Raw genomic sequence first — 13903 nt, forward strand, 5'->3', positions numbered from 1 at the left:
TGACCCAAAATGATAAAAAGATCATAATTATACGTAATAAATGATTATTGTTGTTTTGCAACATATCACATGCGATACAATCTAGGAAAATTACCTGCAATGATATTGTTCTTCGTATGGGCTATGGCATCAACTAATATCAAAGGTAAATCATTTACCTAACGTTTGCATGTTAGCCCGATAACTTTTATATTTTCTAGTCATGTTTTTGTTATTAAAAAAATAATATTTATCTTGTTTCTTGTTTATCTAGATCTAAATTGATCATTTTTATCACTAGATTGTCTGACTTGTAGTTTCCTATAATAGTAAGCTCATACACGTGGTAAATCTTATTGGGCAAATTACTTTTTTTAGAGACACTTTAATTCACATAGTTAAAGGTGATGATAAATTCTCTTTTCTGTTTACTATGAGCTAATCGAATGAACGGAAGAGATGAAACAGACAAGGAAACTGAATGGATAAAGAGCATTTATCATTATCGTTCTATTGACTTGTTTAATTAACCAACCTATGTGAATAGATGAAGAATTCCCATAATACTAAAGAAAATGGACATGGCGATGGTAGTGGTGGTGGTGGTGGCGGTGGCGATGATGGTGGTCAAGTGGTGAGGATGGTGGCGGCGATAGTGGCAATGTTGGTAGTGGTAGTGTCAGTGTTGGTTGTGGTGGCGGTGACTACGGTTGAGGCGGCTAGGTTGTGGTGGTAGTGGTGTTGGGAATGTAGGGTATGTGAAAGAGAGAATAAAATGAAAAATAAGTAGGGTTTCGATGTGTTTGAAATTTCTTGTGTGATAGGTGATTCGATTTCGATTGACCAATTAATTAGCATAGTCTTTTCTTTCATTGCCTCACAATGGTTCATTCACTTTCGCATGCTAATCCTGTATAACAAACACTACCCTACAATTGACAAAACTTTTGTTTGAACCAACTAACACTGCCCTACAATTGACAAAACTCTTATTTGGACCAACTAGACAGAGAAACATGACAAATAAAAGATTCAAAATAAAAACTGGCATAACTTGGCCAGGAATGGAGTTGTGAGGCCCACAACTAACGAACAAATAGGTCTTGACGAGCCGGATCATAAGTGTCTATAAATAAGACATTTCTTGTAATGATTAATTCGTTCGATTTATATCAAAAGTTTATTGAGAATTTTCTCTGTATTATTTATGCTTTGGCTTTACCTTAGAAGGAACCTACTCCCTAAATACACATATTGTGTACAGAATTGTATGTAAAGAATTCATATATTGAACACTGATAAAATTTATTTACCAACTATCTCCTTAACTGAAAATGTGTTTGTAGCATAAATACAAATAATAGATCTTAAGGGCGCGTTCGTTTCATGAAATGTAATGGATTGGAATTGGAATTTGCATAGGATTTGGAATTTGAAGGAATTGGATTTGAACTCTGAACATTTCAATAGGAATTTGAATTGAGGGGAATTGAAATCCAAATATATTCTTAATATGTTCGTTTAACAAACATGTACAACAATCCTATCAACTAGCTATTTAGCTAAGTTCCACTAAAGCGCCTGACTAAATGCACAACAAAAAAATTTATAACCTATTGGAAGGTCAATCCACCTGATATTTTTGGATTTGATTGAGAAACGAGCATTTATCTGTCACAGGGTGAAGTTACAAGTGAGCTGATGAAGCAGTAAAAGAGAGATTTGTTGTTTCATGTGATTTAGTTTTGATTTTTTTTCTCACCATTTAGTTTTGGTTGTACCGGATGATAATGAGAGACTAGGCGATTAAGGTGGCGTTCGCTAGTTTGATCCGTGAACTGAACAGATTTTATCTCACCACGCTGTCGTGTTTTCGGGCGAGTGTTCACGGGTGTTGGCCTTAGGTGAGGGTTTTCCTAGGATTGAATGTGAGTATATCCCGATGTCATGAATTTAGCCAGTAACTCATTTAGAGGATTCGTTGGCTGTTAAAAAAATATTTGAAATAGTTATAGTTATTATTAACATATATTTTTACAACAAAAGGTTGTAGTGTACATAGACTGAACTATTGACCTCATGTTCTACACTCAAATCATCGTACCACCTCACAAAAATGAGAATTAGTTTACCACATACTTAAATAGTTTGATCTTCCATTTATACATAATCATTTTTTACCAATCTAAAGATTATATATATATATATATATATATATATATATATATCTATGAATAAAATACTATTCTACCTTATAAGTTATAAATACTTACCTTACATTTGAAAGAAAGCTTTGGATGGTTGTGAGTGGTCCTTCATCTTGAAGTCTAAGAATATATGGATCTAAAGCGTCATCATTATACTTATTACACACATACCTTTCTTTCACATTCACTCTCTTTCTCCATCTACCTTTGATTGATAACCTTATTTCTTTAAAACTTCATCAAACAAAAGTTTGAAGATTTGTTTTTGTTATGTTGTTAAGTTATTTTTACTGTATCATGTCAATCTTTCATTAAGAACATGCCTTGTAAGTTGTAACTAAACAATTTATTATAAAAGGATGTTTTGACTAGTTTTTGACCTCCTTGTTATTATTTAATATTAAAAACAACCAAACGATTTACAATGAAATGGCATGTAAGCGGAAAACAAGCTGCGCCGCAACCCCGTTTTTTATAGCAAACTCAATCCTACTAAAAACAAAGTTTCGATTCTTATGAGCCGATAAGTTACTATTCATGACTTTCTGAACTCTATTCAAAAGGTCCATAGCATCCGAAGCTAAGAATTACGTGACAAACGATACAACATATAAGAATTACGTGTTGTGTTTTCTATCTCGGAAAAGTGATTTAATCTATTAAAAGAAACAATTTAACCTAATTAAGTGGTTGGTATAATAATAATAATAATAATAATAATAATAATAATAATAATAATAATAATAATAATAATGGGTGGGATGGCCCATTAATGGATAGTCACCGGGTACGTGAGTGGATGTTGGTTCTCCACAATAACTTACTACATACAAACTTTTTTTTTCTTTTGAAACGGGGGGGGGGATACTATTTTTTTTTTTTAACTATTAATAATGATTTTATACCAACTACTCATTTAATTAGTTAATTGACAAGACTAATTTTAGAAATCGATTGTAATAAATAACTTACAAAGCAAAAATACATGCTCATAAATCATATACTAGCCAGTTGTTCGCGCGATGCAGCGGTGTATGCACAAATATAACCGGTGTTAGTACGTTTGTAACCTCGCAACGGTACGTGCGTAACCCGACGGTGGTAGGCGTTTAACGTGGCATCGGGCGTGTAACCGGTGCCAGTAAGCGCGCCACATAATGGCTATACGCGAGCAACCCGATATGTATAAACAATGTCATCCACGTCACTGATGCTTGGACGCGCATAACAGGTGGCGACAAGCAAGAAGCAAATATGAAATGTACAATAATTTCAAATAAACTACTTTTAACAAAATCCTTTTTGACGGACATGTTCCGACCCGAAAATGTGTTAACCCGAACCTCGTTTTGACAAGAACCCTTTCGATCTAAACTCATCCCGACATGAACTAAATTTACCCTTTTTGTATAAACTTGTTCCAACCCAAACCCGTTCTAATACCATTAGTCGAACATGTCCGACCCATTGCCGATAATAACTGGTAATCATGTAACATGTTAGTTTTTAAAAATTAATAAACTATAGCAATATGATACTCAAATTAAAGATAATAAAATGCTCGTTTTTATGGTGTAATTTTTTAGAAAAAATATTAGCGTGTGAAAAAGTTACAGCCGTTAAAATGTTGTGGGGTAGTTGGTTATTAATTAAGGGGAAAATGTGTAAGTATTTAATATATTGACAAAACTTTATTAAAGTTGAAGGACCATTATTGTATATTATTTTTTAATAGACAAAGACTATTTTACCCCTACATTTTTTAAATTATATGCATTGCTACTTGTATAATATGCAACAAAAGTGATACCTCTTAAAATTTAAGAGGTCCCTCACTCCTATATTATATATAGTATAAATAAATAGTTTAAAACAAAATATAAAACTATTTTTTTCTTTTATCTAAAGTTCAGTTAAAAACGGGTTGTAAAGTCTTTTGTTTATCATTCTTCTAGTCCCATATATGCTTTTTGTGCGTCGGAAGTCCTAATCTTCAAAGAAATCCAATTGTTCCAATATAATTTGCAAGAGGTGCTCGGATTGCAGGGGAGATCAATCCTAACGAATCGATCTCACAGTAAACATGCCAGTCGCTCTTCAGCCCAGATCCAGGAATGTTGAATGGCAAAGGAGGAGCAAGGATCGAGTATTTTTTTTCACAAATATTAAATTCTTGAAATTCAGCATTACTGCTTAGGGTCGATTTCCAATGCCAAAACCAAACAAGCTTATCTTGGTGCACCCATTCTCCTTTTAACACACATTTTAGGCTTCTGGTTCAAACAATATTAATGGAAACAACATAGCTTAATTGGACTTTATCAGCCCAAGTGTAAATCCAAAACGGAATGTTGTTTCCACGGCCCAAAATACCTTTTATAGAGTAACAGTTCAATAAATTAGAAGATTGAGTTATTCACAGTTCACACTATTAAACGTTTAGACGTATAGTTCAAATAATAATATGGAGTTTCTTAGTAATAGTAATAACTAACAAATTTTTGATATTTGGCATTACAAATGATAGTGAAAGAACAATTTTAGAAAACTATGTCGGTTATAATGATGAAAGAATAATTTTAGGAAACTATATCGGTTATTGGTAATTTTAAATCTCAACCATTGATTAACATGATCCAATGGTTATGATTTATTCCTAGTCTTCCTAGAAAACTACTTATTTTTAGGATAACCCTCATATATATATGAGGGTTATTTTTAGGAAACTATTTTATCATACAATAGGTACGCGACATTCTGGAACGCCCATCTTCAATAACAATCCTAATCCTAAAATCACAATTACGCGAGCCGACCTCCGTCAACCTCTTCTCCCGTCGATTCCGTCCACCTTCACCATCGCCGTTCAACGATTCCGTCCATCATCCACCTTCGCGACCACCATCTTCTTCTGACACAGCCATCAATTGTTGCTCACATGTCAGTTGATAAAATTGCCCAATTGAAATTGAAATTGTTGAACTAATTGATCAATTAATCTTTGAAATTGGTACAGTTAATCATCAATTTGAAGTTTCAATTAATCAATTTTGAATTATGCAGAAACCCAGTTGCAGACGCTCCATATTTTGTTAATATGATCGAATCAATGATCAAATTAACGGTCGATTGACGATTGTTTGATGATTATGAGATTATATGAAGTGATTTCAGTGTTCAATTTCATGTTTACAAGTGTTTTTTTTTATAGTTTTAGAAGTTCTGAACAACCAGAACTTCTTAGAACTTCTAAACTTTATCAGAACTTCTAAACTTTTTTGAACACCCAGAACTTCTTAAAACTTCTAAACTTTATCAGAATTTCTAAACTTTTTTTAACAACCTGAACTTCTTAGAACGTATTAGAACGTTTAAAGATGTTCATTGTTTTTTGAACACCCAGAACTTCATTGAACGTTTTAGAACGTTTAAAGATGCTCTTTTTTGGTCAGATGGTTTAAAGGTTTTCAGTTTTGTTTCAGAACGTTTAAACATAATATTTTGAACCCTAATAAGAGCTCGATTGAGTTCTGCAATTCCATAATCGATTGACGATTCTAAAGCCTCTTACACATCAATTCGATTGATTAAATCATCAATTTTTGATCAATTTGAAGATTTCTTGATGTTCAGCGACGTTCAATTTTGATTTGGTTTTTGACTTTAGAGATTTCATACTTTAAGCTGTGATTAGAGTTTAGAAATTGGATTAGATTGAGCGACAAGTTCCGAATTCGGATCAGAGTTGATTTGTAATCGACGAATTTTGATTGCGAACTACTGTTGGGTTATTTACGATATTGCCACCGCGCGTTTTTTAATCAAACGCTCAGGAATGTCGCGTACCTAATGTATGATAAGCCATTATTGTACGTTAACCCACCCCTATATATATATATATATATTACTTTTACATCTTGAATGACAATGGACTAGTATGTCATTTAACAACCACATTGGAGAGCTTGTGAACACTCCCCACAATAGAAATTTCTGATAATAGAGTTGTCTACACGCCACGTTGTCGCTAAAGGCTTAGCTATATAGCGACAACCTAATCCACTTGTAGCAATGGGGATGCGATGGTGAAACCTATAGCAACCATGTCGTCGGTATAGGCTTGCCAACGAAGTATGGCGTGGTGATGTCGCTATAGGTTCGTGATATCAAATTCTTTTGTTGTAGTGTATATGTAGGTTTGAAATGGCCGGTGTTCGGAAAAGGGGTCCAAAAATACGCATGTGCAACGACGAAGGTGTGGGGCCCCCTCTCTAAAATACATTTTATATCGTTTATTGTTTTTTAGTGTGTTTTGATTTTATAGTGTTGTAAAAGAAATGAATTTTTTAATTAAAAAAATTGAAATCCAACGTAGCATATAAGGTGACGGTTTGATATCTATCTGCTTATGTTTATGTTTTAGTAATGTTTCCAAGGTTTGTGTTCAATAAAAGCTTGCTTCGTAACACCACATCAAATTAACACAATAAAGCCAAACAAAAATTATCTTTAGGCTTGAAGACAATTAACAAAAAAAAGTCGTGACATATAACCAAACCAAGTGTACCATCCCAAAAGATATAAACCAAAAACAGTTTAAAATTCACATAAGTACATAACAACTGTTTGATCCGAGTTATAAACCCTAAACTCAAAAACATAGAAAAGTGACATTCAAATTGCAACTAATTCACCCTTCTTCTCCATCATAAACTCAAAGGGATTTTCAGGAAGCAATCGAATCAGATCATCTTCACGTGCATCCGCAACTCTTTCACAACTTTTCGAACTTGATATCTTCTCCATCAACTTTTCGAACACAGGTGGTGAGGAAGGCTCGGGGTCCTCTAGGTAACAGCCATGAAAGAAAGGATGCCGAAGCGATTCCATAGCAGTGGGCCTCGCGTGTGGAGACCATGAAAGAAGTGAACCGATCAGATCAACCGCTCCGAAGCTCGCCATCGGTAACAATTCAGAAAGCCGCACACCGGGATAATTTGGAAACTCAAACTTCATATTTCTTGCAAGTTCAAGTCCCTCGAACCATGAACTTTTCGTCGGGGCGCCTAACACGTAGCAGATTCTGTGGAACACTCGTGGATCGGAAGAACCTTGAAACAATGGTCGAAAGGCGAGTAGCTCAAACATTATCGCGCCCATCGCCCACATATCAACAGCCGAATCGTAAGTCTCCGAATGTAGGAAGACCTCAGGGGCACGATACCAACTTGTTGTAACGATATCCGTGTACGGCCCGTCGTCTATCTCGCAGGCGGCACCAAAATCACTAATCTTAACTAGACCACCGGAAACTAGAACATTCGCGGGCTTGAGGTCACGGTGAAGGTAGCCGTTTGGGTGCAAGCATGCGAGACCTCTAAAGATTTGAAAGCAGACGTGTCTAACCTCGGCTTCTGAGAACGGCGCGTGAAGCCTTGATCGATAAACCATAAGATCGTGGAGGCTGCCTTGCATGCATTCAAATACCAGGAAGATGGTGTTGTGATCATTGATTAAATCCTTGAGTTTGACGATGTTCTCATGGCTGTTGAATACGAGTGCTTTGACTTCTCTTTGCATCATGGTCTTGTTCGATGATTCGTACTTTGTTAGCAGTTTCTTGATCGCCACGGTTTCACAAGTCTGCTTGTTGAAGGCCTTCCAAACAACACCGAATGCACCGCTTCCAAGTTGTTCGATTATTTCATATTTGTCCATGGTACTTACTGCCTATACATACAAGATTATTATAATCAAGAAACACGTATAGGAAGGTGGAATTAATAAGCTAGAACTGCAAATAAATGGTTACTTACCGAACACGCAACAAAGGGATTGAGAGATCGAAAACGAAGAACTGAATATTGTTGTTTGTGAAGTAGTGATTGCATATATGGTTGCTTATTTATGCAACTCCTTGAGGATTTCTCTCACTCGGCCCGATAATATTAATTAGTTACTCTTTATAAGTATATTATTCAAATATCCTTATATTTTTAAATTATAAAATTTATGTTACTGATTATTTTTATCTTTTCATGAAATATTAAATGTAATATTTATCAAATATCTTATCATGATTATTTTCAAGTATCATAAATACTACACTACATATTTTATGTAACTTTTAAAGAAATCATATAATTTACTAAATTCTAAACATGTACAATTAAATCGGACAAACGGCCATAGCATTATATTAAGCGAAGACTAGAATTAAAGATAAAGTGAACCAATAACCTAGTTAACATACAAAACCTAAATAATAGTTAAATAAATGTGAAATCGAAAATACAATTACAAAAATTAAAATATAACACCCGACCCTTTGCGCTTTTGGCCTTTTGAGTTATGCCCTTCGCTTTTATCACAGCTGTCGAGTGTCAACTCCAGCATCATTGGATCAGGCAACCAACCTCGATGACAAAAAGCCTCTGATTTGTTCGATTTTCAGCCCTTATTACAACCCTCCTAAATCATCAATAATCATTCATTTTTTATTTCGATTTTCAAATTCAATATGAGTAAAGAAACAAAGATTATCTTTTCAAGTAAGACGGAACCTACAAAAAAGTTTCATGGCTCGCCAGTCTACCGTTGTATTCCTTTGACAACCCCGTGTTTTTACTTACTAAGGAGGTGCCATATATTATGATTTCGCTAGTCAACTTCTTGGTTCCTTCACTTACTTTCATATGCGTGGCAATCCATTAAATTTGCTTGTCTAATCCTTAATTACCCTCGTCAAATGTAAAGACAAATGTAATGGTAACGTGTTTCTTATTAAAACTTTAAAAGTTCACATGATGTAACATAGAAACTCTAAAAGAAAATCTAATGACATATAACATGTAACATTTGCGAAAGCTTCTACAACTAACGTCCCATGAACTGGCATCGAGGTAACGAACTTGCATTCCCCGATGTGAAAGTATGTTTACTTAAGTAAAACTCATAATCTATTAGTTTAATGGTACTCAAGTTGTGAGTAAAATTCCTTCCAAATATAAGGTGTAGTTTTTTTTTTCTTTTTTTCTTTTTTTTGAAGTGCAAACTTCATTAAACACATGCCCAACACCCCACTAGCAAGTAGCTAGTAAGATTGGGCAACAAGACAATACAAAAACTACACATATCATAATTAAATCGCAAACCTTCTCCATCTTGTCCAATCTAAGTCCAAGTTTCTAGCTCTATTTTCAATCCACAAGAAACTTAAAACTTTAATACCAATAAATTGATGATAGATGGATAAGAGAGACTTGACATTTCATATGACTTAATTTCAATTCATACCCCCCCCCCCACCCCAATCATTTATGTCGACGGCACCAGATGACGATGTGAGACTAAGCGAGTAGATGACGTTCATTACTTTGATTATTGAACTAAACTAGTTTTATCTCTTAGGTAAAGGCTTTCTTCGGATCAAAATACGAGTGATGATTTAACCAGAGGTAAAGGCTTTCTGTAAATTAAAATACGAGTTATTATTTAACCAGTAGCTCATTTGTTATTCAAACAACAAAATATTCATATTATTATTTGATTAACGCGTATTTTAACTTTACTTGCCTTCTCCAACCTTACCTGTAATTTTCATGGAACTTCACTTCCATCTTTTTCCCCACTCTCTTTTTCACAAATCCCAAACTTTTAATATAAAAACACAATATAATATACACACACACACCATAAACCTCAAAAAACACAAACTCACTTACCAGTTAAACATTCATTAACATAAGATCTGTAACCTATAGGATTTACACTTTCCCAAATTCCAACACCCATGAAGATTCACCCAACATCCAACAAGCAGAACAACATCATCGTATACGATCCCATTCCAACCCGCCGTCAAAAGAAGCTCCAACGACTCCCTCACATCTTCAGTAAAGTCCTCGAGCTTCCCTTCTACTCCGACGCCGTCGTTTCGATTCAAGAAACGTCTGATTCGTTGAAGTTTGTGGTTGAAACTGATGATAATATTGGCGGTGAGATTGCTGCACGTGCTATTGAGATATCTCCTGGTGTGATTAAAGTTGTGGTGAGACCGGATGATGGAGTAGCTGGTTCGGGTTTGGTGGATTTGTGTCGGGTTAGGTTGCCGGAGTGTACGGTGCCGGAGATGGCTACGGCGGTGGTTAGTGGTGGAGAGGTGGTGGTTACGGTGCCTAAGGATGTGGGGTTTGTTTTGGTATGTTTTGTTTAGTTTAATTGAATGTTGTTTCGGTTTAATAGGTGTCTCGATAAGTTTTTGATTTTGATGATGTTATGTGGTTTCGAGCCTTCGAATTGGTTGGTTTAATGGATATGATAGTTTGAAATGAATGAAAATTTGAGAACAGTGTTCATCTTTGTTGATTAAATCTAGTTTAATTCGAACTCGATGAATATATTTGATAAGTTTTTGATTTTGATGATGCTACGTGGTTTCGAGCCTTCGTTTTTTAATTTAATGGATTTAATAGTTTGAAATGGATGGAAAAGTTGAGAAAGAACAGTGTTTGTTTTCATTGATTGGATTATGATTTCATCAATGTTAGTCTGATTTGTAGATTGTGGAGCAAGTAATGATGATGCAATATTTATATGCTACATGCTTTCGAGTCTTCGATTTCAGAATTTAATGGATCTAATAGTTTGGACTTTGGAAGGAATGAAAAATTGAGAACAATGTTCATATTGGTTGATTTGATCATGATTTATTTAGATTGGAAGTTTGGAACTACAAAAATTGTATTTTAAGTGTTGATAATCATCAAATTGTAAGTTACATAACTGCAATTTTAGTTTTGATTTGTAGCTTGTGGATAAAGTATTTATGAATCAATCATTATATGTTTTAAGTTATTTTTTGTATTATCCTCTTAATCATTGGAATTTGTAGTATGTTAAAGTTGTAAAACTTGGCTCTTTGCAATCTATCAGTTTTAAGCGAGTTGGATTTTACCGCTACTGATGGTTATTTAACTTTGGGGATATTTGAAAGTGTATGATTCTTCTATATGAGTGAAATTTACTTGCAGGTGCAAAAGGATGTATGTTTCTTGTTGGAACTTTTCTGAACAATGAATTTAGGGTGGCCTCTTGACCCAAGATCTCTGGTGCTGTCGGTAACGGCTTTCTCAAGTTTATGCTTTTATCGAGTGTGCGGGTGGAGGTATGTGTGCATTTCTTTACATTTAGGTTCTTGATACTCTTAAAGCTTGAACCTTTTCTACTTTTAGAACAAAAAGAAACAAGATTCTTGATTGTACAGAAATGATTGCTACCACCATAGAAAGTTGACTTCAACGGGTCAAACTTTAAGCTTAGTTACATCCTTGGTTCAAAAAGCCCATGAGGAAATGGCGTGCCTGATATAGTTTTGGTCAAAATTGGTTAAAGTTACAGGTCTGTTGGAGGTTTATATGAAAAAACAACCAAGGTGTGAAGAAATTATGGAAGGTTTATTTGATAACCAGGTTTGTGAAAGGTTTACTTGATAACTAGGCCTTATTTTTTTCACATTGAGTGTGTCGCGCCTCGGCTTTTGGGACTAAAATGCGTTGGAGCGTGATGCTGAATTTATAGAATATTGAATATTTGGAATATATAGAATATTGAAATACTCATAGTTATTGTTAATTATTAATCTATAAGCTTTATGGAACATAAAAAATCTATGGTTATTATGTTCTTTCATACTAGTTGAGTCAACTGTATATTACAAAAAGAATGTTATTATCAGTGGGAGTGATAGCTGAGGACACTAAGATACGATTCCCCTTTCGATATTAGTAGAATAGTATGTGGAAATTTTTAGTAATTAATCCAATGGTGCAAGAAGAAAAACTAGTAACTGGCCCAACTAAAAGCCCAAACGGCCCAGCCCTTGGTTAAGTGGCTATACACCCCATTGCTAGTTTGCTACCACCGCCCCGCCACCATCACCTGCCACTGTCGCCTCTACCACACCTGACCAATACTGTCACCGCCTGATCACCACCTTTGCCACCATCACTGTTACCGCCACCACACCACACCACCGCCACCACCACCACCACTGTCGCCATTGCCACCACCATAACCGCCGCCACCACCACTGCAACTTTTTTGGTAACGTTTCTTTTATTCTGAGGCAGTGATATCTTTACTATTTTTATTTCATTTATGTGGAGTTTCGGTCCTATTAAATAACAAAAAATAATGATTTATTTCGTTTTTATAGGTTAACCAATTAGGATAATGGAATGACGATAATTTGGGTTGTTTAATATTCAAGAATACCTCCGACCATTACATTCTCTTGTCATTCCTTACTCATACCAAACATACCCTATTCGAGGTTGGACACAATAAATCAAACTCAATTTAACCAAGTTGCCTAATTAGTTTATTGTTTGAGACATTGCAGATTCAACCCGTTTGCCTAACAAGTTATCTAGCTTATTAGATTATTTGTACTCGTATTTTCTTACCAATGTATCAAATACTCATCAATGCCTACTTATTAAGTGTTTTGTATTATTTGTTGTTTCTAAATAGACGAATTTTAGCTTAATCAATTGTCTCCTCATATAACAAATTTATGGATCCATCACTAGTTTCAAAAATTCCAAAATGAACCAATGGACACCCAAATTAAATGCATACACGCATTAAAAACCAACCTTAGTACACAAGTTTGCCCACATTCATTCATGTATGTCCCTACATAGCTTCAAACTTCATATCTAGACAAACGATACAGATAATGTCATGTGTCTCTCATCCTTTCTCCAAAACTTAACAAACGCATATTGTGTGCCCTTTGTGTTGAAGAATTGTATTTGGACAACTTTGTTTAAATAGACTTTGGCTTATTATTTCTCCATCTTCTAGACAATGAAGCATGCCTAGTGACAGCAAAACCGGCCATGGTGAATGGAAGGGAATGAGAGAAGATGTTGATTCTAGCGCGATAGAGGAAAAAACATATTCGAAGATGGAAGAGGAAATTAACATACAACGTTGTCACTCTTATACTCATTCACTCTTAACATAGCCTTCAAATCAAGGAAAAACATATTTGAATATCAAGGTGGACGTATTTATAGATGAGATGAGAAAATTCATACTTATGATAAGTGTACATATAATAACCGAGACTTCTATAAACGATTTCAAGAACCGAGAAAGATAAATCCATAATTTCACAATATTCAAGAGTTAAATTCTCCCTATAGATCAAGGTTAAGTCCAAAATTTTGGAGTGTAATTAATCCCATTAAAACAAATATAGCCTATTGTCTTTCTTCATATCTAAACTGACAAACCAAATAACCATGCACACCCCACAATATCTTTGTGACAACCTAACTTTGCGAGTATCGACAGATCTATACATAATTTGATCAGTGTTAATGAGAAATGTGTTTTAAATATGATTTAAATGAATCTCGACTTAATATATGCAGGTGGTGTTGATATTTTCATGTATATTAATATTTTAGTCACCTTATTGAATTATTGTTTATAATCAATTATTTTGTGGGATCCTCGATCGGACTTCACAACTGACCGTCCATATGGGGTTCATTTTAATAATAAATGTTGACACATACTTTTATTAAAGTAACAATAAATTTTATTCTCCTCTCAATACAGAATGTTAAATGTTGAATATATATATATATATATTTAAAATGGTCACAGTAACATTTTATTGTGTATAAGAGCATTCCCATCCC

General features: G+C 34.6%; 1 protein-coding gene and 1 pseudogene across 1 annotated transcript; one reads left to right on the forward strand and one right to left on the reverse strand.

Annotated features, from left to right (window-relative positions):
- Window positions 1-6860: 6860 nt before the first annotated feature.
- Window positions 6861-7904, reverse strand: LOC143636220 (cyclin-dependent kinase F-4 pseudogene; annotated as a pseudogene).
- A 2074-nt stretch (window positions 7905-9978) lies between these two features.
- Window positions 9979-10442, forward strand: LOC143636221 (uncharacterized). Its single transcript, XM_077103872.1, has 2 exons — window positions 9979-10386; window positions 10431-10442. Exons 1-2 carry the CDS (start codon window positions 9979-9981, stop codon window positions 10440-10442), a joined length of 420 nt encoding a protein of 139 aa, XP_076959987.1.
- The last annotated feature ends 3461 nt before the right edge of the window (window positions 10443-13903 follow it).

The sequence above is a fragment of the Bidens hawaiensis genome, unplaced genomic scaffold (assembly GCF_021521415.1).
Source record: "Bidens hawaiensis isolate Kalapana, Puna unplaced genomic scaffold, B.hawaiensis_p1.1 tig00007840_1, whole genome shotgun sequence".
In the NCBI taxonomy this organism is placed as follows: Eukaryota; Viridiplantae; Streptophyta; class Magnoliopsida; order Asterales; family Asteraceae; genus Bidens; species Bidens hawaiensis.